A 25,486-nucleotide genomic window follows, 5' to 3' on the forward strand; every position below is an offset into this window, starting at 1 on the left:
CAGGAGAAAATGCTTTTCTCCTGCCAACATCATTTCAAGTCCAAAAACTGACCCAAGTATTAAAGCACGACAGCTGACAACAACGTTCCACTATTCCCAAGCTCCTCTTCCAGTTTCTCGCACGGCCTCAGAAGCACAACTGCAGGCAGCCGAGGGCAAAGTGACGGTCTTGGGCACGTTTTACTCCTATTAAATTGCTCCTCCTTGCCATCTGTACACTAGGTCAAAGTCAAGGAATTAACAAACATCCTCTTTGACACCGTCCGTTCTGAACAACCCCACTCCTGTAATTGTCCAGACTTCAGAACCCTTTAATCAAATTGTTTTTCTAAAATGTTAAGTGCTGAACATGCAGTTCTCCATTCTCTGAAAACGTAAATGTAAAAAAAAAAAAGCCAGCGGGTCTTGTCTGTACAGAGAGAGTGGGAAAGCGGGGAACGTGCCGGATTTCTTAGGAAAGCAATTTCTTAATACTATTTACTTCTGACAAGAAGCTGCGCTGTGGCAGATTTATCACGATGGGCACATTAAAAAATGGACAGATAAATATGTGCCTGGTGGGACCAGCTGTGCACGATAAGGCTTTTCTTCCCCCAAGCAAGAAGGCACTCATGCACACAAAATAACCTACAAGCTCAATTTAATATGCATGAGAACCTTCCTCCTCTTTCCTCAAGCACACCGTTAAGCCAAGTGGCTCTCCGCCGATTTACTCTGTATTTAAAATGTCGAAATCTCGGGGTATTCGATCCCCAGCGTCCTGCGGGACAATGGTGTGGCCTGTGGGCAGGATGCGCTTTGTGCACAAATACAAGGCCGGCACTGTCACGAGCTCGCCCAGCCGCTCGCTTGATCTTAATGGCACAGATGCGCAGAGCCCTAGGGCCACAGAGAGACGTCCCGTGACAATCGGTCACAAGTATGGGATTAAAGTGGGCATCTGCACCCCGGGCCACACTCTCATCCAGAAGCTCCACCAATCCTTAACCCCTAGTTCTCTGGGGACCACGGCGTGAGCACATTAGCTCACTCCGGCCTCCAGAATGTCCGGAACTGGAGGTGTCAAGCATAGTGAAGCACTTCCTGGGGTTAAAGGTGAGGTCAACCTGCAGGAAAAATGTGCTCAGGTTCTCCTTTATAGGTACAAACGAACAGGAACTCCACATGCATTTTCCCCATTTCAGATTGGGGAGGCAACCACTTCTAAAAACCACACATCCTCAAAAACGGGCTCAGAGAGATGAGATTTGTTTAATCTCCACTGCCCAGTCCCAGTTCACTGAAGGAGCAACAGGGCAAGATGCAGGGGCAAATTGGACTTCCCTTCCTTGGGGTCTAGACTCAATCCAACCCCCACACGTCCAGGGAAATCAGACAGGGAGAGCCTGCCCTCCCCCCGCACAGACACAGCACTTATCGCATGAGTAACATGTGCTGTCAACGGGGAGATTAATGCACTGGCTCACTGAGTGCTGCACAGGCCCTTATTCATGTTCCTCAATAGCCACTGGCCCCAGTCGTCAGAGGACTGAATTCAATAATTGCCCCGGAGTTCAGTATTCATTCTCTTAACAGGAAGAAGACAGGGACGCCAATTTATCAGTGTCTTCTGCTGCAAAGTGCGATTTACACTCGAGAGTCAGAGGCCACCTCACCACGTCCATAAAGAAAAACATAAACTGAGCATGTCACCTCAAAATACTGATCTAGGGCTAGATCATAAAATTTATCGTTTGCATTAAAAAGTGAAGCACATTTCTTGAAAAAAAAAAACAAGCAAATTCTATAACAAGCATACAGTTATAGAATGTATTGTAACACCTTCAGGTCTGCAACTTCATCGTTTCAGTTACTGAAAAACAGGTCAAAGACAACGAGCTTCAGAGAGCAAAAGCACCGAAATGCCGGAATCAAATTCCTTTTGAAGGTATTTACTGCCACCAAGCAAGCCTTCGGAAACCGTGCGGCATCCCTTTCATCCTGAGCTCCAGAGCCACAACTTGCATTCCTCCGATTCCACTGCCACGTTCTCCAGCGATCGGAGCGCAGCTGTCCCACACCGGGAAAGCCCACGTGCAGAGGATGCCTTTTTTAAGGAGGCTGAGGTGCGGAGAATCTGCCTGGCTATGCAGGACGTCTTTTGAACACGTCTGTTACTGTGTGCATCTGTACTGAGGGGGCAGGGAACCCTGTGGGATGATCGCTATCCCACAGTGTGCAATTACATCACATAATCACATACAAAACATGATGGATCGCTCCCGTTTCGCGCAGAGTTAATAAGAAAACAAGAGTAGTTAAGAGCATGCGGCGCTATCTTTATCAGCGACCGATCTGAGACCTGCGCTAGTCAGTAAGGAGTTCAAAGATCACCAATCTCTCCTATCGGTGAATACAGAACTGTTCACAACTGATAACGGTTGAGTTGCAAGTTTACACGTCTCTCAGTCAGTCCCGAGTGTCATAAATATAACTTCAACACACAGACCCTCATTCAGAAAGACAGCAAAGCTGAGGAGAGACTGAAGAGCTCTTACAGATCACCCACAGTGGATGTGACAACATGTCAGACACGCCCACAGCACAATGTCCACCTGTGTGCTGCAATTCAGGAGGGACACCTGACTTGGGGGGGACCTGTGAATCAGAAATGGGCACAGGGTTTGCCAGTTCCGTATCCAATCTGACCTTTTAAGGGCTGAAAACATTCTTGGAAAATACCCCAAACTAAAAACTTGAATCAGTTCGACTGTGATGAAGTATTTGGCTGGAACAAAACCCAGAAGAGGGGTGCTCTCCCAGGAGCAGAGCCTGGGAACCACAGCTGAACACAAGGCAAGGGGACGCATTTCAGGCACAACACAAGAAAACACATGAAAACACAGGACACCTCAACTCCACGTTTATTTTTTGACAGCCAACGGCTCTCAAAAGGCCATGTGCTCCACCTGTCTAATTTCAAATAATCAACTGTGCGTGCTCCTGCCCAACAGAGGCCTGTCGCCACTATCAAACACTGGCAAGGGAACCCGTGTCTGCTCAGTGTGCTCAAGTCCCAGGTCATTAGTCTACCAACACGCCCAGACAGGTCATTTGTGCATTTATATTCCAGACTCGGACACGGCGAAACACCCCAAAACAACCTAACCTCACCAGGTAAAACTGTGAGGAGGCAAGTGACTAACTGCCTGGCCAGAGACGAAAGCAAATCACTACACGTGCATGAGTTGAGCAGTTTTGTCTGTGAATGCCAAGACAGCGCAGTGCTTTTCTATTCGGTCTCGTGAGCTCGTGGGGGGAGCGAGCAGACAGTTCTGTAGCTTGAGCTCGTTCAGAGCTCTGGGAAAGGGAAAGCTCAGCCACTGCCGTTAACGCCATTTGAAAAGGCTTTTGTTTTCGAACGGGCCGCGACCCGGACCCACCAAAGTCTCGTGAAGTATTCAGGAAGCATTTCCACTGGAAATGGTATTCCAAGACTTGGGAACCTCACCCCCCCCCCCCCCCGCTCTTGAGGGAGAGTGGCCTCGCTTCCTGGACCCTGCTCTGTCCACTTCGCAGCACAGGGCTGGTCACTCACAGCCTCAGAGGGTCAGTGCGAGACTCTCGCCCTCCTCTCTTAGGACTCGTGTCCGAGTCAGGGTGCGTCACCAACCCAGAGCCCCTCGGCTTCCTGTCTTTCTCCCGCTCCACAGCCCCCCTCCCGTGCCACTCTCCCACAGCGATTAACTCCCAGTTGCATCAGACTCCCTTCCTGTCGACATTTAAGGACACAATCCTATGATGTCAGCGCCGGCCAATCAGATTTCTCGGCTCCCGCCTCCACTCCTTCACGAGGCAGGCATGAGAAACCGGGAGCCGTGCCAAGCCTGTGGTCACCTTGATCCGCGTTCCACAACACTGTGCTCATGAGGGAGAGCGCGGCCACAATGCCTGCCCTGTTTCACAAGAACGCTGCCTCATGTTGGAGTCACAGCTCCCAGACGCACTCGTCACCATCCAACAGCTGCAGCTCTGCCTTCGGGCTCAGGAAGGCCACCCCCCCCTCCCCGTTCTGCTGTGTCACCCTACATCACTGCGAGGGAGAGGGGCTCCGCACGCTGTGTCGGAGTGTATCGGGGACCCCCGGGGGGTAACGGGGTCGGCGGGATCCAGGAAAAAGCACCCACGCTCCGGGCCGAGACTGCAAAGTTTCAGACCCAGCGGGGACACAGGAACTAGAGGACGCGGCCGGACACGACAGGGAAGAACCCTGAGGAACAGCTGGGAGGAAGCACTTGACGACCCCTGACCCCTGGGTCCTGCACACACGGCCCCGCCCCTTCTCTGTCCTGCTCGGACCGGAAACTGCTAGCCGGACACGCAGCGGGTCCTAGATTTCCGTCTCGGATCTCTTCCAAGGCACAAAAGCTTAGGAATAATAATCCAACCGCTCCCTTTTCCCTCCCGTCATTTCGTTTCGAGAGGAAATATATAATAACAGAAAAAGTGGAAACAGCACTGACCTGAACACATGCAGTTTCATTAGGGGGAAATAAAATCAAACCCAGCGAACTCCAGCAGCTGTTGAGGGCTGTTACACAGCTTCAGTGCAAAAATAAAAAAAGCTCATTTAAATGTAACTTATTTTTCCCCCCCCATTGTGTCCAGAGTCATTTAAGAAACTTTATAGACGGGTTGCCTTCGCCGATAGTTCACTTCTCGGCATTCGTATTGCAATTCTGCAGCGGAAACACACATAAGTGTAAACATCTTGCACAAAAGATACGTAAAGATGAAAAACAAGGCAAGGAAACCACCCCCAGAGAGTGACTAACAATTCACAGAGCTGAACTCTCCGAGCTGTGGGCCGACTCCTTGGTTTAGTCACTGAGCTCACGTCTAGATGTGGAAATGACAGCGCTGAGGCCCTGAAACACACACTGGCAGAGCGGCAGGCTGGAGGTGAAGGGGGCGGACAAGGACTTGTTTCGGGTGTCGCTTCATGCCACGGAAGAACAGCGCCAGCCCAGGGAGGGTTTCTGAAGCGCAAGAGTGGGCGAGCGGTGTTGATGCAAGTGCTACTGAACAGGACGGCAGCTTTAGAAGAAATAAAAAAAGGTCAGAAGTGACTTGAAAGAAGTCCCCCTGAATTGTTTTTTTTTTTTTTTACACACTTTGATTTCAATGGCTTTTCTTTTCAGGGACATTTACACCAACCACACTGCGTCTTTGAAGCGTTCAGACCCGAAAGGATGAAGGAGCCAGTCTGACTGTGTAACAAATCCCTCCTGCTTGAAGGCGGTGGACAAGGACAGAGAGAGAGGAGACACAGGTGTGTGGACGCTGGACAAGGAGAGAGAGACAGAGAGAGGAGACACGGGTGTGTGGACGCTGGACAAGGAGAGAGAGAGGAGACACGGGTGTGTGGACGCTGGACAAGGAGAGAGAGAGGAGAAACGGGTGTGTGGACGCTGGACAAGGAGAGAGAGAGGAGACACGGGTGTGTGGACGCTGGACAAGGACAGAGAGAGGAGACACGGGTGTGTGGACGCTGGACAAGGACAGAGAGAGGAGACACGGGTGTGTGGACGCTGGACAAGGACAGAGAGAGGAGACACGGGTGTGTGGACGCTGGACAAGGACAGAGAGAGGAGACACGGGTGTGTGGACGCTGGACAAGGACAGAGAGAGGAGACACGGGTGTGCAGCCCCCTGCATAGAGCTCTAGGGAGAAACAGCACAGGCTTGTGAAGGGGGAGACGAGGGTGTGGGAGCAGAGCTTCCTAAAGGAAAGGGAAAGCAGGAAGCACATTGCCGAGCCCCATACACAAAGGCAGCTCCCAGGACAGCCTGCTTTTGCCAGCCTCTCATGCTAATGGATTTATTTCAAACAACAGCCTAGACTGACGCACTGGGAACATGGCTGGAATCACACTCAGACTCGCTGGACTCAGCCACCTCCGTCCTCCTGCTGGAGGTAACCAGAACGCCTCTGCAATTACAGAGCAATCAACACCACAGTGGCAACAGATCAATAGTCAATCACGAAGCCAGCGGGTCTTGATGAGCCCATCAGCTTGTGTGACCAGCACTCTGCAGCAAAGGCTTCAACAAGACAGGCTGCGGAGTGACGTAAACACAGCGAAACTCACACGCTTGCAGTGCGTTTAGGAGACATCACCGGAGAGCAAAAACATTTGTCAGTGAATTTTTCTGCGATGAGGCCTCAGGAAAGCCCACTTTAACCTCTGCCCTCCAGATGCGCTTCTGAGAAAAGGGCACGATTTGGAAAGCATCTACGACTCGCTGCTTCTTTGAAAAGCTGGTTGATCTGCACGCCCGACAGCCCCGAATGTACTCCAAGGACTCTCCTGAATCCCCTGTAACCCCACCGGGACCCCGTCACCGACTGCCACGCGAACCCCAAATTAACCTGCACGAGACGCCGCGCCGCTGATGCGCCAGCACCTGAAAAGCACATGGAAAAAAAAAGCGCTCGATTTCAGCGAGGTGCTGCGGCGTTTCTATTCCAGCAGCTCAGGACGAGCAGGGCACCCCCCGCCCAGCCCAACACAGGCCACACCACCACTGGCAGCAGGAGAGCTTGGCAGACTCCGTCTTCACCTTAGAAGGCGGGACAAGCTCCGCTGTGTTTGAGAGGCAGCGAGAGGCCCGTTTTAGTTTTTGCAGAAAAACTGCCGGACTGGGAGCTTCCCTGTACTAACACCCCCCCCTCCTCCTCCTCCTCCTCCTCCTCCCCCAGGGACTCATCCGAGACAGGGCCGTCACTTGAGTCGTCTGTCACACCGCACGCTCAGTCTCACACATACAGTCCCCGAAATGACTCTCTTAACCAGCACCACCCAGTTTAACACATTAACACACACACACACACACACACACAGCGGTCGGCCTGACCCAGACGGGCACCGACAGCCTTTCCAAAATAATGATGAGATAATAATAATAATAATAATAATAATAATAATAATAATAATAATAATAATAATACGCGAAGAATCCAGTCCAGGGCAAGTGCAATCCGCACTCGCGGACTTTTCTAGGTGTCAAAAAGGTTTTGATCCGTTCTGCACAGAAGCTAATCCTCGCAAGCGAAGGTAAGCAGAGACCGGCTGATCACTGAAGCTGATCAGTCAGCGGCTCACGCAGAAAAGGTTGGGACACTGTGTGTTGGCAACAGCGAGGGGCGCAGGAGTGCCTGTCGTGCTCGACCGTCCGAGGCATCTCATCCTTTCTAGGGGTCGGTTTGCCTTTTGCGCGAAAGGCCCCGGTGTTAAATGCACAGCAGCCAGCTAAGTGTTCATCTGAAAGCGAGGCAGGCCACGTTGCGAAGCCCCGTGTCCACATCCCCGAGAAACAGACAACGTGCGTGCATGGACTTCGTCCACCGCGCCAGACGACCCATATGGTTTGAGAACCGTATACCTCGCAGGGCCATCCTGCTGGGTGACTCAAGAGCTGCACGATCACGATTAGAGATGAATGCGTCACCTAGGACAGGGATTTACAGTCTGGGACCGACAGAAAAAGTATGTCACCCCCCCACACACACACTCTCTCAACTACCCGGTCATTAACGGCGCATATACAATTCTCCTTCTCTTTCAGGCCAGGAAAACCAGAAATAAAAGAACGCACCACTTTTCCGTACCACATGACACATTACTGAGAAGCAGCAATCGTGTTTCATTTTGACACACAAAAAAAACAGCAAAACTAAAATCTAGTTGCTGTAATCCAACAGTCCATGAGTTTACTTTACAACAACAACAACAACCAGCCCAATGAAGCTCTCCGGGACTTTCACCCCGCTCTGAAAACTAGCTGACGTAATCGTCTGCTTTAAGGCAATTACAGCTAAGTGTACTTTTCAAAGCCCAGGAAATACGAGAGCGAACGGTGACGCACGAAACAGAATTAGGGACGAACCCCAGACAAAACGGATACCCAACGCTTTCGCCCTTTTTGTTTTTTTTAAAAAAAAAGAAATACATTAAAAATGCCAACAGCATAGAGAGGGGGTCCTGAATTTCAAAGAAAACCTCATCAATGATATTCACGCAACGAAAAAATGAAGGGGGGAGGAGGTGTCAGAATCAGAACTTGTATTTATTTATTTTATTTTCCCCCCATGTGCTCCAGAATGAGAAACCGCGACGCGGAAGTGCCGCTCGAGCAGCGCGAGGGGCGGCTCACCTTCTCCCTGCGGGGCTTCCGCGCGAAGGACGTGCGCGCGGTGAAGTACTGCTCGAACTCGGAGTCCGAGTCCTCCTGGCTGCAGTAGCCGCTGCTGGCCGTGCTGCCCCAGGTCATCTCGAAGGAAGCGGTCAGCTGCTGCTGATGCTGCTGCTCCTCGCCGGACCCGTCCCGCATCGCCGCCGCCGCCGCCCGACAACGACTAGGCTATGCTCGTTTCGTTCCCCCACCCCCAAAAAAAAACAACAAAAAAGACCCCCCCAAAAAGTGCACGGAGCGAGCCTCTCCCTTAGTTCAATGCAAAGTTCTGTTGCAACGCCGGCCGCGACAGCTCCTGCTGTATACTCGCCACGGGTTTCCCTGCCTGCTCTTTTCCTTGCTTGTTTTTTATCCTGTTCTGACGGCGACTCGGGAAATCTATCGGCTCTTTCGTTGTGTGCGTGTGTGGGTTTTTTTGCCACCGACCGCGAACGCCGCTCTCTTTCTCGCCTGATCTCTCTCGGTTTGAGCTGCCCGGTCTCTCGCCCACGTTGCAGTTCAGCTGAGACTCTCAGCTTGCCTGCCCCCTCTCTCTCTCTCTCCCTCTTTCTTGTCTGCCCCTCCCCGTTCCGTTGAGATTGGAAAATACACAAGCTCGCCAGAGCCTCTCCCTCATTGGACGGGGAGAGGAAATTCCAGCTCCCCAGTGACTCGAGTCCACTCCCTTTTCCTGCCTCGGTAAAAAAAAAATAATAAGGGACGCGAAACTAATTCCACACCGTCCGCTCGCTCGCAGAGGGAGGAGAGCCCTGCGCTCCTGTTTTATTTTCGGTTGACCTTACAGTCGATCCAGCACTACTAAACGACAACAAGACACACCGGAAGAAAGGTGTGCTTGCTGAAGTAAAAAAAAAAAAGACGTGTTGGGAGAATTTGAATAAACCTGCATGTCTTCATCACCCGATTTCTAGAGCACTGTTCCACCCCAGCGCCATGAACACAGTGCCCATGTTTTATTACACCAGGGGGGATACAAGCGCCTTATGATGTGATCGATATAAGCGCCGATATATACGTGATCGGGATTGGTGGCGAAATTAACCGGCGCATCCATGGGCTCAATAACACGTCTAACGAAGCGGCACTTCCTTAATCTCGCACATAAAATCTTAAAATGACCCCTCTCATCCACTCCTTCTAGAACAGACTCTCCTGCTCCCCCTGGAGAGGAAGCAGATCTAAGCGCAACAGCACAAGACTTAAGAGAGCAATTACTTCCTTCATACCTAAAAGCATCCGATCGTGGAACAGACTCCTTACAAGCGGTGTTTTTTTTTAAATCTTATGGTCCTGGAAGAGTTCTGATTGAGCGATGTTGCTGAATGTTGTTTTGTGTGACGGTATTGTGCAGTTGCTGTATTATATCATTGCCATACGTGTTATATATGTTTATGAGCTCCTGATGAACTAGTCTCCCGTGGTGGAGGCCTGGGACAGTAGCAGTTTACACCCGGCACGCAGAGGATGCGCACCAGACTGAATTTTACAGCGAGGAACGAGCCCTGGGCGTCGCCTAACTGTGAAATCAAGAACTCATCAAAACTGGGGAGTTAATCTCGGCCTTTGAAAAACACGCCCGTGAAGCAAATCATTTTGGATAAATGAAATAGCCCAGCCTAGTTTTTTTTTTCTGTGGTGCATTTCGGTGAGGCTTGCAGATGTCACACCGGCAGACGTACGCGTGGTACCTCTTGTTAACCGCGCGCAACTTCGAAATCACTTTTTGCGTGACTTCAGCTGGTCCTGATGCTTATCCCCAAGGAAACCAGCCGTTTCAAAGCCACAGCTGGGGGCATGAACAGAGAGTCTGTCTGCGCTGGTCAGAGCGGAGGCGCCTGGTTACCCAGAGAGCACAAGAGGACGCTAAGTATCAGCGATTCAAACGGTAGGCGGCAAGGCTGTAGGAGAACCGCAGTCTAAAAAAAGATCAGCGCATGAACCAACCCTCAAAAAGACATTTGTTACAGGAACCATTAATCAGATAGAGACGCCAGACAGCACACACCAAACGCCCGCTGTAGTGTGAAAGGCTGAAAGCCCATCTTCCACATTCGAAACCCACTGGGTCAGCACCTGACTGGGTCGGATTCTGACTAATATGACATGTTTATTGGAAATGCACTACTGCAGCGATGCTTGCTGTGTGCTGAATCAAAAACCGTGATTGACTCACTCTGTGGGGCAGAACTGAAGTACATGATGATGTTTTTAACGCACCAGACGCTAATCTCTCCCCTGTACATATTCGTGGAAGAGTTTCAAACGCGATCAAGTTAAAAACGGTTTGGGGTTTTCTTTTTTACATTCAAAGGAATAAAAAAACGCACAGATGAGGTCATGCCTCTTTTGGTAACTGTGAGGGAGGCGAATCTCACCCAAAGATCTCATTCCCTCAACAGCATTCCCTCTCAGATCCCCCTAGCGTTTCGATATAAATAACTTTTTTATTAAAAAAAAAAAGTGTATCCAAAAAGAGAAGGGCAGGGGGAACTGAAACGAGGCTGGGAAAACCAGCGTTTCTTGAAAACAGAAAAGCATGACCGAAGCCACTAAAAAAAGCCCAGAAATCACGGGTTACAAAGACGATGTTAAACACAGTCGCCAATCTATTCTCCGTAACGTTCCATTTTTTTTAACTTCAGGTCCTCCTCCGTGTCCTTCAGACAGGAACTGGTGTGCAGAGGAGGCTGATGGGAGGGCAGAGGGATAGCAAAAAAACCCGCAGCGTGAGTTCTCATGTGGGCGGAATCCTTTTCCCATCAGCCTCTGGGCGCGGCATCAAAGTGCCAACAGGCGTACCCTCTCCCTCAGTGTCCGTGTCACTGTGCACCAGGCCACGTAAAAGAAACTCTTGTTTTCTTCCAGGGACCCTCGACAGCACTTTTATATACTCTTGAGGTTGCACCAGGTGGCAGCTCACGACCGCTTACGGGGAAACGCCTTCTGTTCGAGGCTGACCTTCTCTGTCCTACCGAAGGAAAGCGCTTTCACCCCTGCCATGGCACCAGTCCAACGTCCAGTCCGCCGGGCTCTCAGCTGTCCACTGCCCTGGCAAGCCCTCGCTCCGGCTCCAAGGGCCTCTTGTGCCGGCTGATAAGCGCCTTTGTCCCCGACGCCGACCTCCGTCTGACCCACCACTAGCCATCTAACAATCCAGACCGGTTGCCCGGCGACGGGGGGACTCCATCCTCAAGCCAGCCCAATTTGGTTGCTAGGTTACCCCCCTTTTCCCTCCTCCCCACTTCCCCAGTTGCCTGTGCTTCTGCTGGAGACACTTAAGTGATAATTGTGCCTGGGCTCGGTCCTGGCATCAATAGGTAGGTAATAAAATCCGGCATTTGTACAGATGGTACATGGAGCCACTCAGCTCCCAGAGCCCTTAACCCCAATCCCAGGAGATGATGAAGGGTCACACTCCCAAATATCCCCCTTACCAATCTTTCTCCAGAACACACTGTTGAAGCCCTATTTCCTGCCAACAAATTCTGCACCCACAAAACGATTTAATAAAGGCAAACAACGGCTTTAAGTTCCCGCATTTTCTTTCTTTGTGAACATATACGTGAACACATACAGCTTTCTAGGCCGGCATGTGGAATTCATTGAAATGTCTCACGACGTCTAACAAAGACAAGATTTCAGGCCCGCCTGGAAAATTCCAGAAACTAAATCTACAGTTCAGTAGCATCCCGGGCTCCTTTCTAACTTAAAAACAAAAATGACGAACAAAGCCTTTTCTCAAAATAGTTACCGCCCTGTAGATCACTTCGTCTGAATTTAAAATAAATGACGGGCCTGTGCACACTGCAAGCAGCAGGGACACAGACCTAGAAATCAACAGACTATAAAAAGAGAAACTAAACACAGGGACATCTGTAATTGCATGAACTGCAAATGCACAGCAGGACTTGCTAACGGTCCCACCTGCACTGCCTGAAGTTACAGGCTCTTCCTAGCCCGGCTGCTCGAAATACTGCTTTAGCGCTTGTGTGAGAGGCCTGGTTCGATTCAATCCAGCCTTATCTATGCGTATTGTAATCAAAATGCCCAATTTAACCAAGGTCACTGCACTGCTTCATACTATGCCTATATGTAAATGGGAAAGCAAGGCTGGTGTGTTGTGTACATCAGGGTATTTCAACAAGATATGGGCTTCTGCATGCTTTTAACGCTTACTGCTTACAGAGCGACTGATTTATATTGTAATTGTGTTTTATCTTGTGTATTCTTTTTATTTATTGTTGTTGTCATTCTGTAAAGCGCTTTGAGAAGCCACCTTTAAAGGCGCTAAATAATTTTTTTTTTATTATTATTATTATTATTATTTAAGTTCAACAGACATGGTGAGGCAATGGGCGCATGCATTTTGGGAGTGGTCAACAATAGAGACGGCCATTCTCAATCTATCAGTATGTCGGGTCCTGCAGAGACAACAGACCGTTTGCTCTGTCTGAGGCAGCCAGTGCTTTACAGCTGCAGTGCTCGTGGATCGGAGAGGGATCGGTGATCAGTGATCTGTGATCCCCACAGTGGATGTAATCTGGACTTTGCAGAGACCTGTATTGGCACAGGAGTCCCTGATTGCCGATGAGATCTGCGGACACCCGCAGTTCCTCGGTCTTCTCTCCTGGTGCGTTTATGGCTTTGGGCGAGAACACATTACAGAAATCGACGATAGTAATCCAATTGAAAGAAGAAGGCTGTTACCTGCAGCGATTGCCTGTATGACAAGTGTCAGACGAACACGTCCAGGGCCCTACCATTGTCCTACAGCTGCTCTTACAGCAGATGAGCTGAAAGGGAGTCGTTTCTCATGAAATGCAGAGCAGGGCAGGTTGACAGAAGTGGGAGGCGACAGACGTTCAGGGGATCTCATTTGCATCCCCTGAGGGAAATAACGAGAAGACACCCCCCATAAACCCTGATCAAATTTAGGGAGACATTTAGTGTAGATGTGGCGCATGTTTCAACAGCTGAATTCAATTTTAGTTCCGAGTGCTTTTCACATGCTGCACAACACTGTAGACCCGACACACTATGCAAGAGAAGCAAAAATAGAGTGCAAGAAAAAAGCATGGTGCAGTGACTCAGGGAGACCAAGAATGAGACCACATTAAACAATGAAAGCTTATTCAATTCAGTGATATAAAACCCCGAAGGACAATGACAAAGTCAGCCCTATTCACTTCTTCAAAAACAACAGTGAAACACGAACCAGAGGACTCTAGGAAAAACCACAGGGGAGCAGACTTAAAACACAGAACAGGAGGCAGATCTTTACACAAAGGGTGGTGGGAGGACAGAACAAACCAACCCTATATTAGCTACTAACTACTAAATGGGCTAGATGGGTGAAATGGCCTCCTCTTGTTTGTGAGTTTATTGTTCCTTACAATAAAAGCATTAAAAAAAGCACAGTTTAGAATCAAGGGCATGAATATATGTTTAGTTGTTCTTTGTTTGACGTCTGTGCTTTGCATGCCTGCTTAGATGTAAGCTAGACGCCATTATTAAATCACGCTGTGTGAAGCTCTGGTCTCCCACATACTGTCAATTCTGTCTTACATCCCTGGTGACACATGGCAGGAGGCCGACGATCACAAGACCACAGAGACCATGCAAAAAAAGGACACAGTTATTATGTTTCAAAGCGGTGGACCTTGACATCAGTAATTGTGTTACTGTTCTTCATGAGTAATTGTAGCTTTCCATACCACATTGGTGTCTGTCTCTATGGTGTCTTCTGCGGCGTCTGATTGGTCGGCGCCGCGCTTGGAGCTGCAGTCTAATTGGATGAGAGCCCGGCAGCGGTAGTGACAGGTGAACCTGCAGTCTGGGAGACAAACAGGGGCACTGTGGTCAGAGAACACGGCTGTGTCGGACACCGCACACGGACCACATACAGCACGGTACCCCCCGGTGAGGTGCCAGGTAAGACTGCACGATAGTTAACGAGACAAACCCACACGCGCGATGCATGTTTACAGTCCAGCCCTCGCCGAACATTACCGTGGTCTATCACCGTGAAAGCACCGTCCAGCTCACTTTAAAACAGGGTGAAACGAAATAAACTGGGCAGGGTGGCGGCTCCTGAGGCTTGGGCTGTGTGTGTGTGTGTGTGTGTGTGTGTGTGTGTGTGTGTGTGTGTGTGTGTGTGTGTGCGTGTGTGTGTCTGTCTGTGTGTGTGTGTCTGTCTGTGTGTGTGTCTGTCTGTCTGTCTGTGTGTGTCCCTGTCTGTGTGTGTGTCTGTCTGTCTGTCTGTCTGTCTGTCTGTCTGTCTGTGTGTGTGTCCCTGTCTGTGTGTGTGTGTGTGTGTGTGTGTGTGTGTGTGTGTGTCTGTCTGTCTGTCTCTGTGTGTGTGTGTCTCTGTGTGTCTGTCTGTCTGTCTGTCTGTCTGTCTCTGTGTGTGTGTGTCTGTCTGTCTCTGTGTGTGTGTGTGTGTGTGTGTGTGTGTGTGTGTGTGTGTGTCTGTCTGTCTCTGTGTGTGTCTGTCTCTGTGTGTCTGTCTGTCTGTCTGTCTGTCTGTCTCTGTGTGTGTGTGTCTGTCTGTCTCTGTGTGTGTGTGTCTCTCTGTCTCTGTGTGTGTGTCTGTCTGTCTGTCTGTCTGTCTCTGTGTGTGTGTGTCTGTCTGTCTCTGTGTGTGTGTGTCTGTCTGTCTCTGTGTGTGTGTGTGTGCTCTCCCACCACCCTGGACTGGAGTAGGAGGTCAGTAAACGAACAGATGGTTGCAGCATCAACCGCTGGAAATCACTGCAAATGAAACTCCCGGGAACATTGTTGAAACGCCAGGGAAAAAACACTGGGGAAAACCCCAGGTACTCCTTCTGCGCCAGGCTCGTCTCATCATGAGCACCCCGCACGAGCAGCCTGTAAGGGGCCGGCGCGAGCGAGGAGCACGGGACACGCCCCCCCCCGCTCCTGTGAGGGGCTGGGCTGTCCCCAGGGCAGGGGGGCTGGATTCGCCCACAGCCACGAGACGGCAGGGGCATCACGTCAGCGCCACGGCAGGCTGGCTCAGGAAGGCTGGAGGTATCGCCCAGGACGCCCGTCATCCTGGTTCCCCGCTGTTCTCCCCCCTGCCCTCTGGTGAGAGGTACAGCAGCAGAGAGGCACAGACGTCCAGATTCAGATTTCGGAAATCTACCCCCTACCACTGGCGCACCCTGAGATCTTTTTCTCTCCCTCTGCTTGTCTGACGTTTATTTTCAAGTGGTATGTTATTGAACTTGTTGCTGTTGCTGCCACTGTTCCGCCTTCATGTTTTGGGCGATTCCTTTAATGTCTTTGCATTGGAGCGCACAATAATTTCATTGCACATTATACACACGTGACAAATCAACTGAGCTGAACTGGACAGACTGTCAGGCCCTGGGCATCTCCTCCTCCCCTCCCAAACTAGTCAGCTGAACTCCACATCAGCTCCTCCTGCAGGGCCCCTGGTTTATTCCACTTTAGACACATCGCACAAGGAGTGTACACTCCAGTCCCCTGTTTTTCATTTAAGTTGAATTAAACTGGGGTGCGTTTTTGTGATCCCTGTCTGATATTTTGGAGTCTCTCTCGACTTGCAGTGACGAACCCCTGGGACCGCACTGTCCCCATCCAAATCCACCGCGCCGAAATTCACCGGGGCACGCCGTCGGCTGGGAAACCGGGCCTTCAATTTAGGGAGCCTCAGGACTCTAATCCTCAAGGAGCACTCGGTCAGTGCCGGGTGTTTTCGTTCCCATTGCGAAATCCCAGCTCCTCCGGGAAGGGTGGGACTTTCGGGGAAAAGAGTTTTATCAGCCTGTATTGCACAGGATGCACCTTGCCTGGGGAAGAAGTCACAAGACAGAGATGACAGCGACCCGACATCTTAAGACCGGATGTGAGACAATGCTTCAAAGAGGTTTTTTATCTGCTCTGTTCCCTGACAAAGAACGGGGACTAACCTGCCATCCACTGGCTCAGGTTGTAACAAAGTGTGCAAACATTTCTACAGATGAGCACTGGGACAGGACACGTCTCTCTGGGTGTTCTGGCTGTGCGTGTTTACTTTACTGAAAACAACCGCAAGATAATAAAGCGGTAATAAAGCTGACGCTGAAAAGAGTCATGAGACGCTTCAATCTAGCGGTTAGATCAGAGGGACTGTCTCCCAGCAGCTCTGCTCCTGTGCCCAGAACGTCTGTTAACCGTTCAAACTGTGTTATGTCTTTCAAGGTTTGTCCCCGTTAGTTTGGAGTGGAGAAAGTCTCCGTTTCTTAACCCGGCTATTGTTTTTTTCCTACCTAATGCCAAGAAAAGTTTTTTTTCAGCGCGACCTCCGCGGTTGCACTGCCCTCTAGTGGCGACACGTGATCATAACCAGAAAGCGCAAACGGCGCTTTCGACAGCGCCGTGTTTACAGATCCCATCCATTCATTTCCCCAGCTGCTTAAACCAATACAGGGTCGCAGGGAAGCAAGCAAAATTCAAGGCAGGTTACACCCGGGTCAGGGCTCCAGCCCATCAAAGTCCAACACCGACACACATACACACACAACAGGGCCAATTTTCCAACAACAACAACAACAACAACAACTATCTTTTATTTATAAAGCACCTTTCCTAACCCAAGGGCGCTGTGCATAGTGATGAAGACAAAGACAAAAAAAAAGTATATTTAAAAGTAAAAGAAAAATATAAACAAGAATTAGAAGAAGCCAGTCAACCTTCCAGCATGTATTGGGACCGTGGGAGTAAACTGGAGCACCCAGAGGAAACCCAGCGAACAGAGGGGGAACATGCAGACTCCACACAGACAGCACCCAAGCCCTTCGAGGCAACAACGGTTTGCATCCATGCTGCCCTTTACAGATTCCTTTTAAAACTCTTCCTGTTTCCCCTCCCACAGAAGATGAGTGCAGGCTATTTAGGCGCCAAGCACAGGAACACCAACTGATTACATCAAACGTGCAACCTCTCTGTGTTGTTCCACTGACCACCGCAATGAAATAGGACAGCAAGGACAACCAGCGAATTCAAAAATCCAGCCCAGGGCGAAGGGCACGTCCTCACAACAAAACGCACACCAGAAATTCCTGTTGCGACAGACACGCCAAGGCATCAGGTCAACAGAAGGCACTGCACGCAGTGCTGCACACTGTTGCACGACACACTTTCGAGGTTCAGCCAAATAAACTGTGGACCAAACACAACATAAACAGATATCCTGAATCTGGACTATGTCCTTAGATAAAAGTGGCTGCAATTTCTCCATCAGCAGCACACAAATCCCATCACCTCCCGATCTCTCTGCTAGTGAAGGCTAAGTGCTTGGGGCACTGTGGGAGGGGCAAGGGAGGGGTTTCCTGGGCACCTGCAGGAAGAGCCAGGAGGTGTGAAAAACAGCAGAGCAAAGAGAGCCCGATTTATCCCCCCTACTCCTCCTCCTCCTCCTCGCTGCATTTGGACACTTGATCCGACCTCAGTTCCCAACTGGAACTGGAGAGGGCTACAATTCTTTTCCCCCAAATTTAATTTAAACAAAAGTTTAATAAAAAACACATTCACTACTACCGGGTGAGAACCGACCAAGGGTGTTAATACTGGGGTTCGAACCCAAAACCTGCAAGTGTGATGATGACAAATGCGTGACTCTGCTTCTGTGGGGGGTGGGGGGCAAAGAAAACAGGCACAGCCGCAGAACGGATTAAGGCATAAACACTACAGCTGACACAAATAATCAGAATTAATCATCCAAAAACCTACAACATTCTTCACAAACGTAGCACCTTGACTGGCGGCGGTTACGGACTGACAGCTGGGGCGTGCTTCAGGACACTGGGGTACGAGATACCCTACTAAAGCACAGGGTGTCCAGAAGGCATCAGTTTTCGTTTTCGGTCTTGAAAAAGACACAGGAAACAGGAAGACACCTTCAGCCAAGGCGATGAGAGCGAATTGGTCACAGGTGAGGGTCAAGAGAGCCACAACTCGCCCACCCGACCTTGAACTTGAACTTTATTGCCATATGTAACCGGTACTGGTACAATGGAATTCTTACTGACAGAAAGTCTCTCGATTGTAAAACAAGTGTAAAAAACAAGAAAAAGTGCAAACAGTGCATCAAGACAATGTACAAGCAAACAGTAGACAATGTGCAAGTAAACATGCAGACAGTTTGAATGTAAACAATACAGACGTGTAAGCAATGACTGGAGATGTGCAATAGATGAGAAATCACAAAGAGGTAGATGGTGATGGTGTAGGTGTGGTCCGAGGGGGATGGCTCAATGTGTTCGACCTCCAAGTGTCGAGAGGGAGGTTTTCGTTTTCGCAAGAGTGCGTCAGTTCCAGCGCAGGGTGCGCAGAGGAGCGGGGCACGGCTCTAACCCTCACCCCTCCCGCAGCGCCCTTCTCCTCTCTCTCAGAGCTGCATCTCCTCCCCGGTGCCGACCTGCCCTCACACACTTCTCAAGCCACTTCCGGAAGCGTAACTTCCTCAGCGAGCGCCCCCATCCGGTTGCTTGATCTACAGCGCACCTGGCGCACCTGCAGCGTGTGGATTAAAGTTCAGTCCAGGTTACGGACACCAGCGCAGTCGTGAGACCGCTCTGACCCCGCTAACTCCGCTCTCTTCGGCGATTACACAGCGCGTCCGATGTCTGCAGGGTCTGGGGACGCGCCGAAAGACGGCACAGTGACAGTCTGACGCAGACTACGGAAACCACCTGCAAATCAGTCGCCCCGGAGGCTCATACCAGCGAGGTCAGGAAGTCGCTGCTCTCTGTGCGCACTCTGAGATACCCACAACACAGCTCTGACACACGGGCGTGGGAGACGTCTGCACAGCAACGCTTAAGAAAGAGGTGAAAGACTCCAGGGCTCTCAGCCTCTCCGCACACAGTGGCTCCTCTGTTCCGGGAGGCACTAGTGGGCACCTCGACCCATACGAGAATCCTGGCTTCCCGATTGGCTGAAAGGGACTTAGTTGCATGATGGGAAGTACAGCATTGTACTTCATTGTGAAACACCCCCCCCCCCCCCCATCAAGAGCTGAGAGGCCCGGTTCTCCAAAAGAGCACAAGCTGTTGAAATGAAGGCCTAAATATTTAACAACCCAGTTTGAGACGAATGCAAATCCAAACCCTCAATAATGTAGGACGCTCGGAAGCATTATGTCCTGAAAGACGCGTCTTAGTACAGTATGTGTTTAGTGTGTTTGTATGAGGGGGTTATCTGGATTGATATCCAAACACCCTCCCCAACTGAAGCCCCCAGCCCCCCGTTTATCCCGTCCTCCCCATTATCCCCTGAAGTCCCATGGCTCTCCTCCCTGGCAAAGAGGTGAGAGCGCAGCTGCCCGCAGGAGAGAGGCTCTGGGTTCCCAGAGAAATCTGGGAAAGGACCTCGACCGGATGGCCAAGCGCCAGAGGCTTGAGACCGGGGAGGTCCCCTACAGACACTCCCACTCGGGGAACCCGCACGGCCCCCGGGCCACGTGCTCCCCCGAGGAGACGCCGGAGCAAGTGTTCTGGAGCTGCCCCTTCGCCAAAGCGGCGGGGGGGGCAGATTGGACAACACCCAGGCAGCTCCCGGGAGCCGGAGCGGTGCTCAGTCACCAGTGCCTCCTCCTGCTGGGGCTGGCACCAACAGTGCTTGCTTGGCCCACTGGAGTCCCTGACAAAACAAGGACTGTGGAAGGCAAGGAACACCCTCATCCAGCAGAACCCAGAGCGAGGAGCGAGGAGCGAGGGAGCTGGACTCAAGAGGAAATCCCTGTTCCCTGAGCTCCCGCGGAGGACCGGACAGCTGCAGTTTCAGAGCCGGGACAGAGACATGGACGACGGCAAGGGGTGGGGCTTGGAGGGGCTCTCTTATCGTGCAAATCCAGACCCAGAAACAGCTTCCACAGCAAAGGGAATGAAAAAGGACAATCACCTTTCTAAGATCTTTTTTTTTTTTAGTAGATTTTGTCAGGGTATACTCTCACTGGAAGATGGTGCAATAAAGTTTATTTTGGGGGGAAAAAAAACAGCCCAGCGATCCCACCTCTGAGCTGGTACTGCTGTTCCAGTTCAACACGGGACACCCGCAGAGAAAACCTCTCCTCGCTGCACCCTGTGCGCACATCACAGAGAATATCTGGGTCTCAACAGCACACCCCCTCCACGCAAATCAGCAAATGCTTCAATTTCCTCCCCCTTTTCTTGTTACTTCCGCCTGCAGCTCGGTGGAATATTCCCAGGAATGAAACAGCAAATGCGTTCCATTTTAATCTGCTTAGCCAGATCTCCCCCCCCCCCACCATCCACGCCACCTGTTCGCCTGAAAGACACAGGAGCGCCACCCCATGGTCTCTCAACGCAGGACGGAACAGTAAAGTGGTCGTTCAAACGGAAGAGGTCCTGTCCACATCTGCTGAGAGCGGAGGAGAGTGACTCTCTGACAGGCAGGCACCTCTTTCTGCCTCGGGTTCGGCCCCACGAGCCGAGCGCCAGGGGATGGCAGTGTGCAAGCTTTAGCCTGGGGTTGCTGTTTTTTCTTGTTTGGATCTGCAGCTCCAGACATCAAGTGGTAAACAACACCGGCGCCTCTCTCTATAAACCACCTCTATAAAGCTGCCGAAAAGCACGACTCCAGAGGCTGTTCTGCGCAAAGGTCTGCCATTGAGCTTCCCTATAAAACTCCATCACAAAATAAAACGGCGTTCTTTGCTACTAGCCGGAGAGGAAAATGGAAGAATAAAGCTTACAGAAAACCCCTAGAAACGTGTCGGCTAACTGTGTAAAAAGGAGGAAAAGTGGCAGTTTTTAGGTCAGATATTAGGTCTTTTTAAGACCCAGAATGACTCTGCTCTCACTACAGTATTTCTCATCTGTCAGATTAAAAAAAAAAACCTCCCTAGGAAAGAGACGCACGTCAGCTCAGCTAGTTAATCCTTTAATAACTGGATTTCTTTTGCAGAATATTTTAGGGGGTGCTCCACTGCGGGACAAGACGCAGCAGAAACAGAGGCAAAGCCACATAAAAGCCTGAGAATGAATAAAAAAAAAAAACAACATAAAATGAAATTCTCTGGAGAGGCAGCCCCGTGTTGGCTTCTCCTCTCCGGCAGCACGCTGAACAGCAGACCTGCTCACTGAGCTCCTGCTGCCAGCCGGTCTGGACTCCTCGCGTGAACGGCCTGTCCTAGTCACTGGTGCGACTGGGGGGTGTCTAAGCTGGTTCTGGGGTTTGGGGGAGGGAGAGCAGCGGCAATCTTAGGGCCACCCTAATCCTCTCCCACAGCGGGGTACATCCTCATTTTCCAAACTCACACAATATTCAAAATACCTACAAATAGTCCCCACCCCCCCAGCTGAAACCAGCTGTTAAGGTTACACTGTCACAATGTCAGATTGAAATATCATCTAGAAGGTGCTCTTTAAAACAATGACGACAGTTGTTATTATCATGTCACTTATTCTAGTTTTCAGACAGCTCAGAAATTCAGCCCCGTTGGCGACTGTATTTATGCCGACTATTCCAGCGCACTTGCTCGCTCACGCATGAACACAGAGGTGTGCATCGGGGCCGAGCGGTGATGACCGCAGTCAGATAAGGAGGTGAGAAATGACGGAGGATTTTCTTATCACTACCCACGCTGGGATTTACGCGAAACTGCTTCATCGGAAGCCACACTCCGATCTCCCCACAGGTGAAGGTGCTACTGTATGTGGGCTCTGATGATAACGCCTGCCTGAAATCTCTCCAGGGGGACGAAGCTGTGCCCTTTTTTCCTGCGCTCAGGCGCTGGAAGCCGTAGAAATGAGCCTGCAGCAGGTGTGCAAGCTCAACGCAGCGCTCCAGGCACAGGAAATCACAGAGGACTCTGAAGAGTCAAAGTCAGGCTGCATGCAAGTGGCCACCCACGGCGAACGCTGACGGGACCGCGGTTTGCTCAGAGTCTGCAAACGCCTGAACCCCTCCACATCCCTCAGGCAGCCTGCTGGGGGCTGGGGCTTCCTGTCCCTCCCTAGAAACGCACAGAGACCAGGAAACAGCAACACCTCTCAGAGGGAAGAATTCAAGAGCTGTCAAAGCGTCACCTGACCACAAGCGGCTCTGACCTTCATTACGAAAGATCATGTTCTCACGCAGTGAAACGGAGGTGCAGACAATAAATACAACCAAAGCAAATGAAACCATTGCTGACTGCACAACATCACCCAAGGGCTAGCAACCAGCTCGTTACTTCTTAATCTGCAAATATGCATTTAAAAATAGCGGCATCTTTTCACCCTGTCTAAACATAGGAGGGTCTGGTTAAGACACAAAAAAAGGTGTCAGATCTGTGGTCAAACGGGGACAGATTCTAACTCCAGTGTGACGTTTTATATGCACGGGAAGCTGCTGTGTGGCCTTGCGGCAGCCAGTAAAAAATGTTAATGAAAAGAAAAGGCAGCTTTTATCTGTGAACAGCAGTTCACATCTGGGTGGAGGAGCAGCCATGTTTTTCCCTTGATCACCACGGCGACAACTCGTTCTCCGCATGCTGGCGCCTTCCACGGCGTCATCGCAGACGCACGTCTGTGTGAGATATGGGAGTATTACAGGCAGCAGTCCCAGACCGTGCCTTCTCGAGTCTTCTGTCCTTCTTGTTTTACACCTGACCACCTCCTTACCGCGCTGCACGACAAACCGATTTGAAGGCCTTGCTCTAAATCCGTGCACATTGCAGGAGTCGGGCGAACACACCTCCAGTCAGGCGCATCAAATCTGCACTTCTCTTCTCCTCTCACTCAGTGAACGAAATGCTCATTACGCAGGACCCCCAAACCAGGCATCACCAGACAAAAGCCCTCACTGTTTTCTTCTTTCAGTACGTACAAATCTGCGTCCTCCGTTTCGAGAGCCTTGTCTTGGCATTTCCTGACAAGGACGGCCACTGGACTTCCTCTGGATGTTTACAAAGGCCCTGTAGTGAACCCGCAGTCCTGCTGTCACATTGCTTCCTCAAGGTCTCGGGGCTGCAGGACTGCTCTGACCACAGTCTGATGCACACAGCTGGGGTTGGAGTTGTCCCCGCACTGATTTTCCATGATGGAGTCTATTTGAAGCTTTAGCTCCACGCTTCCTGAAGCACAAGCTAAAAGAGCAAGAGACCGAAAGAGAACTTTCCAGGAAACTCGATGTTTCCCCATTTGGCAGCACAACCACAGAGCAAGTCGCCTGCGTATATATCTGGGCCGCTGACTAACCTGTGAAGGCGGCTGTACCACAGCGACAGGAGCCCCATGATTAATAAGATGCAGAGACACGCAGAAACTGCAGTCATTTTCAAAACCTGAAGATTCGTTTTAAACACGCAACTTCTGAAAATGCTGCCACGAGAATTTGGAATTCCCAAAGCCCATGGAGAGCCAGTCCTTGCCAGCTCACGGAAGACACTGCTCTCAACAGATCCCCTGTACTGGCAGGGCACGGGGCTCATCCCTGCCTGGCACCCCGCTGTCCCGCCAGGATCCTGGCCGGCCTCCGTCGCTGGAGTCACGGGGTCCCGGATCGGAGACGGGACAGGGGAACCTGCTATAGCGACCACTCCAAAGAAAGCGAGCGGAAACCGAGAGGAATTTCACGCCCAGGAAAGATTAAAACACCAAACCAAATCACATGACACCCAGCCGAAGCGGAGCTGGAAACCGCCGATATGGATGGAAAGATGGGACTGCTGGCAACAGAAAAAACGACTCGCCGGGGGAGCTGAAGTCTCACTCCGCTCCGAACTTGCGTTCGCAGTGAAGCGCCAGTCTCCGGGCGTCCCTGGCCCCCTGGCCTTCGATATTCGGATGGCTCTGGTTTATCTCTTTCTTTCTTGACCAAAAAAGCGAGGCGAGACTAGCCGCCCGGTCTGGCTCACTTTTAAAAAACGATCAAGTGGGACGTCTCCCGCCGCGCCCTCTCGCACTCTGCGGCAGGCTGGCATAACTCTGAAACCTCACCGCCCAGATGTGCCAAACCTGCCTCACAGGTGCCCATCTGGGTTTAAGCCATCTGCCTGAGCATGTGGCCGGGCCCATAGTACCCTGCAGATCTCCTTAAAGCAAACCTGTGTTCCACTTGTCTATGGTCTCTCCCCTGCTGCCTGCTGTGGGCCTCAGGAACACACGTTTCTAGGTGATGCTGCAGTCAGGGGGGTGGGGGGACACTCGAGGAACCACAGGCACAGTGAAGGCCAGGCCCTGCGGTGTCCCCTCGGGGGGTACAGACAGCTCCGCGCAGACAGCGTGCTGGGGGACACGATCACGCACCTGGGCCGAGCCACTGTGCTGCTGAACTCCTCGCCTCATCGCCGCTCACCGAGACAGAGACAGGGAAAGGGAACCAAAAGATTCCCCCCAGAGAGCCTAAAGAGAAGTGACCTCAGCCTTTTCTTCCAGAGCCTGTCTTCTCACAAAGATTGTTAAAATACCAAAATCAGGAACGAGGGTGTGTGAGTCTCTGTGTGTGTGTGGGGGGGGAACATATTATGTTCAGTTAACATAACAGGCAAATAAAAATGTGGAAATGGCTTCTCCCAGGCAAAGTCTTATGTGCAGTACAGGTGAACAAAATCTTAGAACCAACAGAACTCATTAGAAATTTGAAAGCTGAGATACAGGACCCTGCAAGACGCACCCTGCCAGTAGCTTATAGCTACAAAATCAACCCTGAAAAAAATTACAGGTCCATCAACACTCTGACAGCTTTGCAAATCATATAGAATGTAAAAACAACTTTTTAAATTGAAAAAACAACAACTTTCACCAAGCAATGGCGATATTGAGAAGAGATCAGCCAGTGCATTTGGGCGAGCATCTGTCTTGACTTCTCCGCTCTCAAGATGGGAGAAAGGCAAGAGCTCTTTCAGATTTGCGATTAGCTTCAATAACAGACGCACGGTATCATTTCCACCTCCTTGCACAAACAGAAGAAACCTGGTGTGCAGAGGCAGACATGTCAGCAAGGGGGAAGGAAATGTGTCTTGCGAAAGCTGGAGATAATCGAGGGATTGAGGAAACTGATAAAATAAGGTTAGGGCTCACCAGTCAGCACTGAAACAGGCTTCTCGTAAAGTCAAAGATGCACGATACGTTAATCAGAGCAACAGCTAAAGGCAGCCTTCCCGTCTCTTATAAATAGGCTTGTTCCAACATAACATTTTTACAAGCACACAACTGAAGTGAAATTTAGGTTCATTGCTCTGTTTAACTGATGCTGGTTTTGACACCTGTATTCCCAGTCTGGGTGGAAGCTGTGTAAC

The 25,486-nt window shown here is 50.8% G+C and overlaps 1 protein-coding gene and 1 long non-coding RNA gene across 4 annotated transcripts in view; one reads left to right on the plus strand and one right to left on the minus strand.

The window, feature by feature from the left end:
- The window catches only part of rassf1 (Ras association domain family member 1), a 34,889-nt gene that overhangs the window by 3,642 nt on the left and 5,761 nt on the right, over positions 1-25,486 (minus strand). For 2 of the 3 annotated variants that reach the window (XM_088637023.1, XM_088637024.1), the window contains exon 3: positions 13,950-14,068. In XM_088637023.1, coding sequence (XP_088493149.1) covers positions 13,950-14,068 — 119 coding nt within the window. Of the gene's footprint in view, positions 1-8,196; positions 8,747-13,949; positions 14,069-25,486 lie in introns of those variants that run through there. The other variant, XM_088637025.1, reaches the window with a different exon arrangement.
- On the plus strand, positions 10,021-11,764 carry LOC148662164 (uncharacterized). Its single transcript, XR_015939672.1, has 2 exons — positions 10,021-10,120; positions 10,878-11,764. It is a non-coding gene; the product is annotated as an uncharacterized LOC148662164 (long non-coding RNA).

The sequence above is a fragment of the Lepisosteus platostomus genome, chromosome 6 (assembly GCF_059453375.1).
Source record: "Lepisosteus platostomus isolate fLepPlt1 chromosome 6, fLepPlt1.hap1, whole genome shotgun sequence".
Taxonomy (NCBI): domain Eukaryota; kingdom Metazoa; phylum Chordata; class Actinopteri; order Semionotiformes; family Lepisosteidae; genus Lepisosteus; species Lepisosteus platostomus.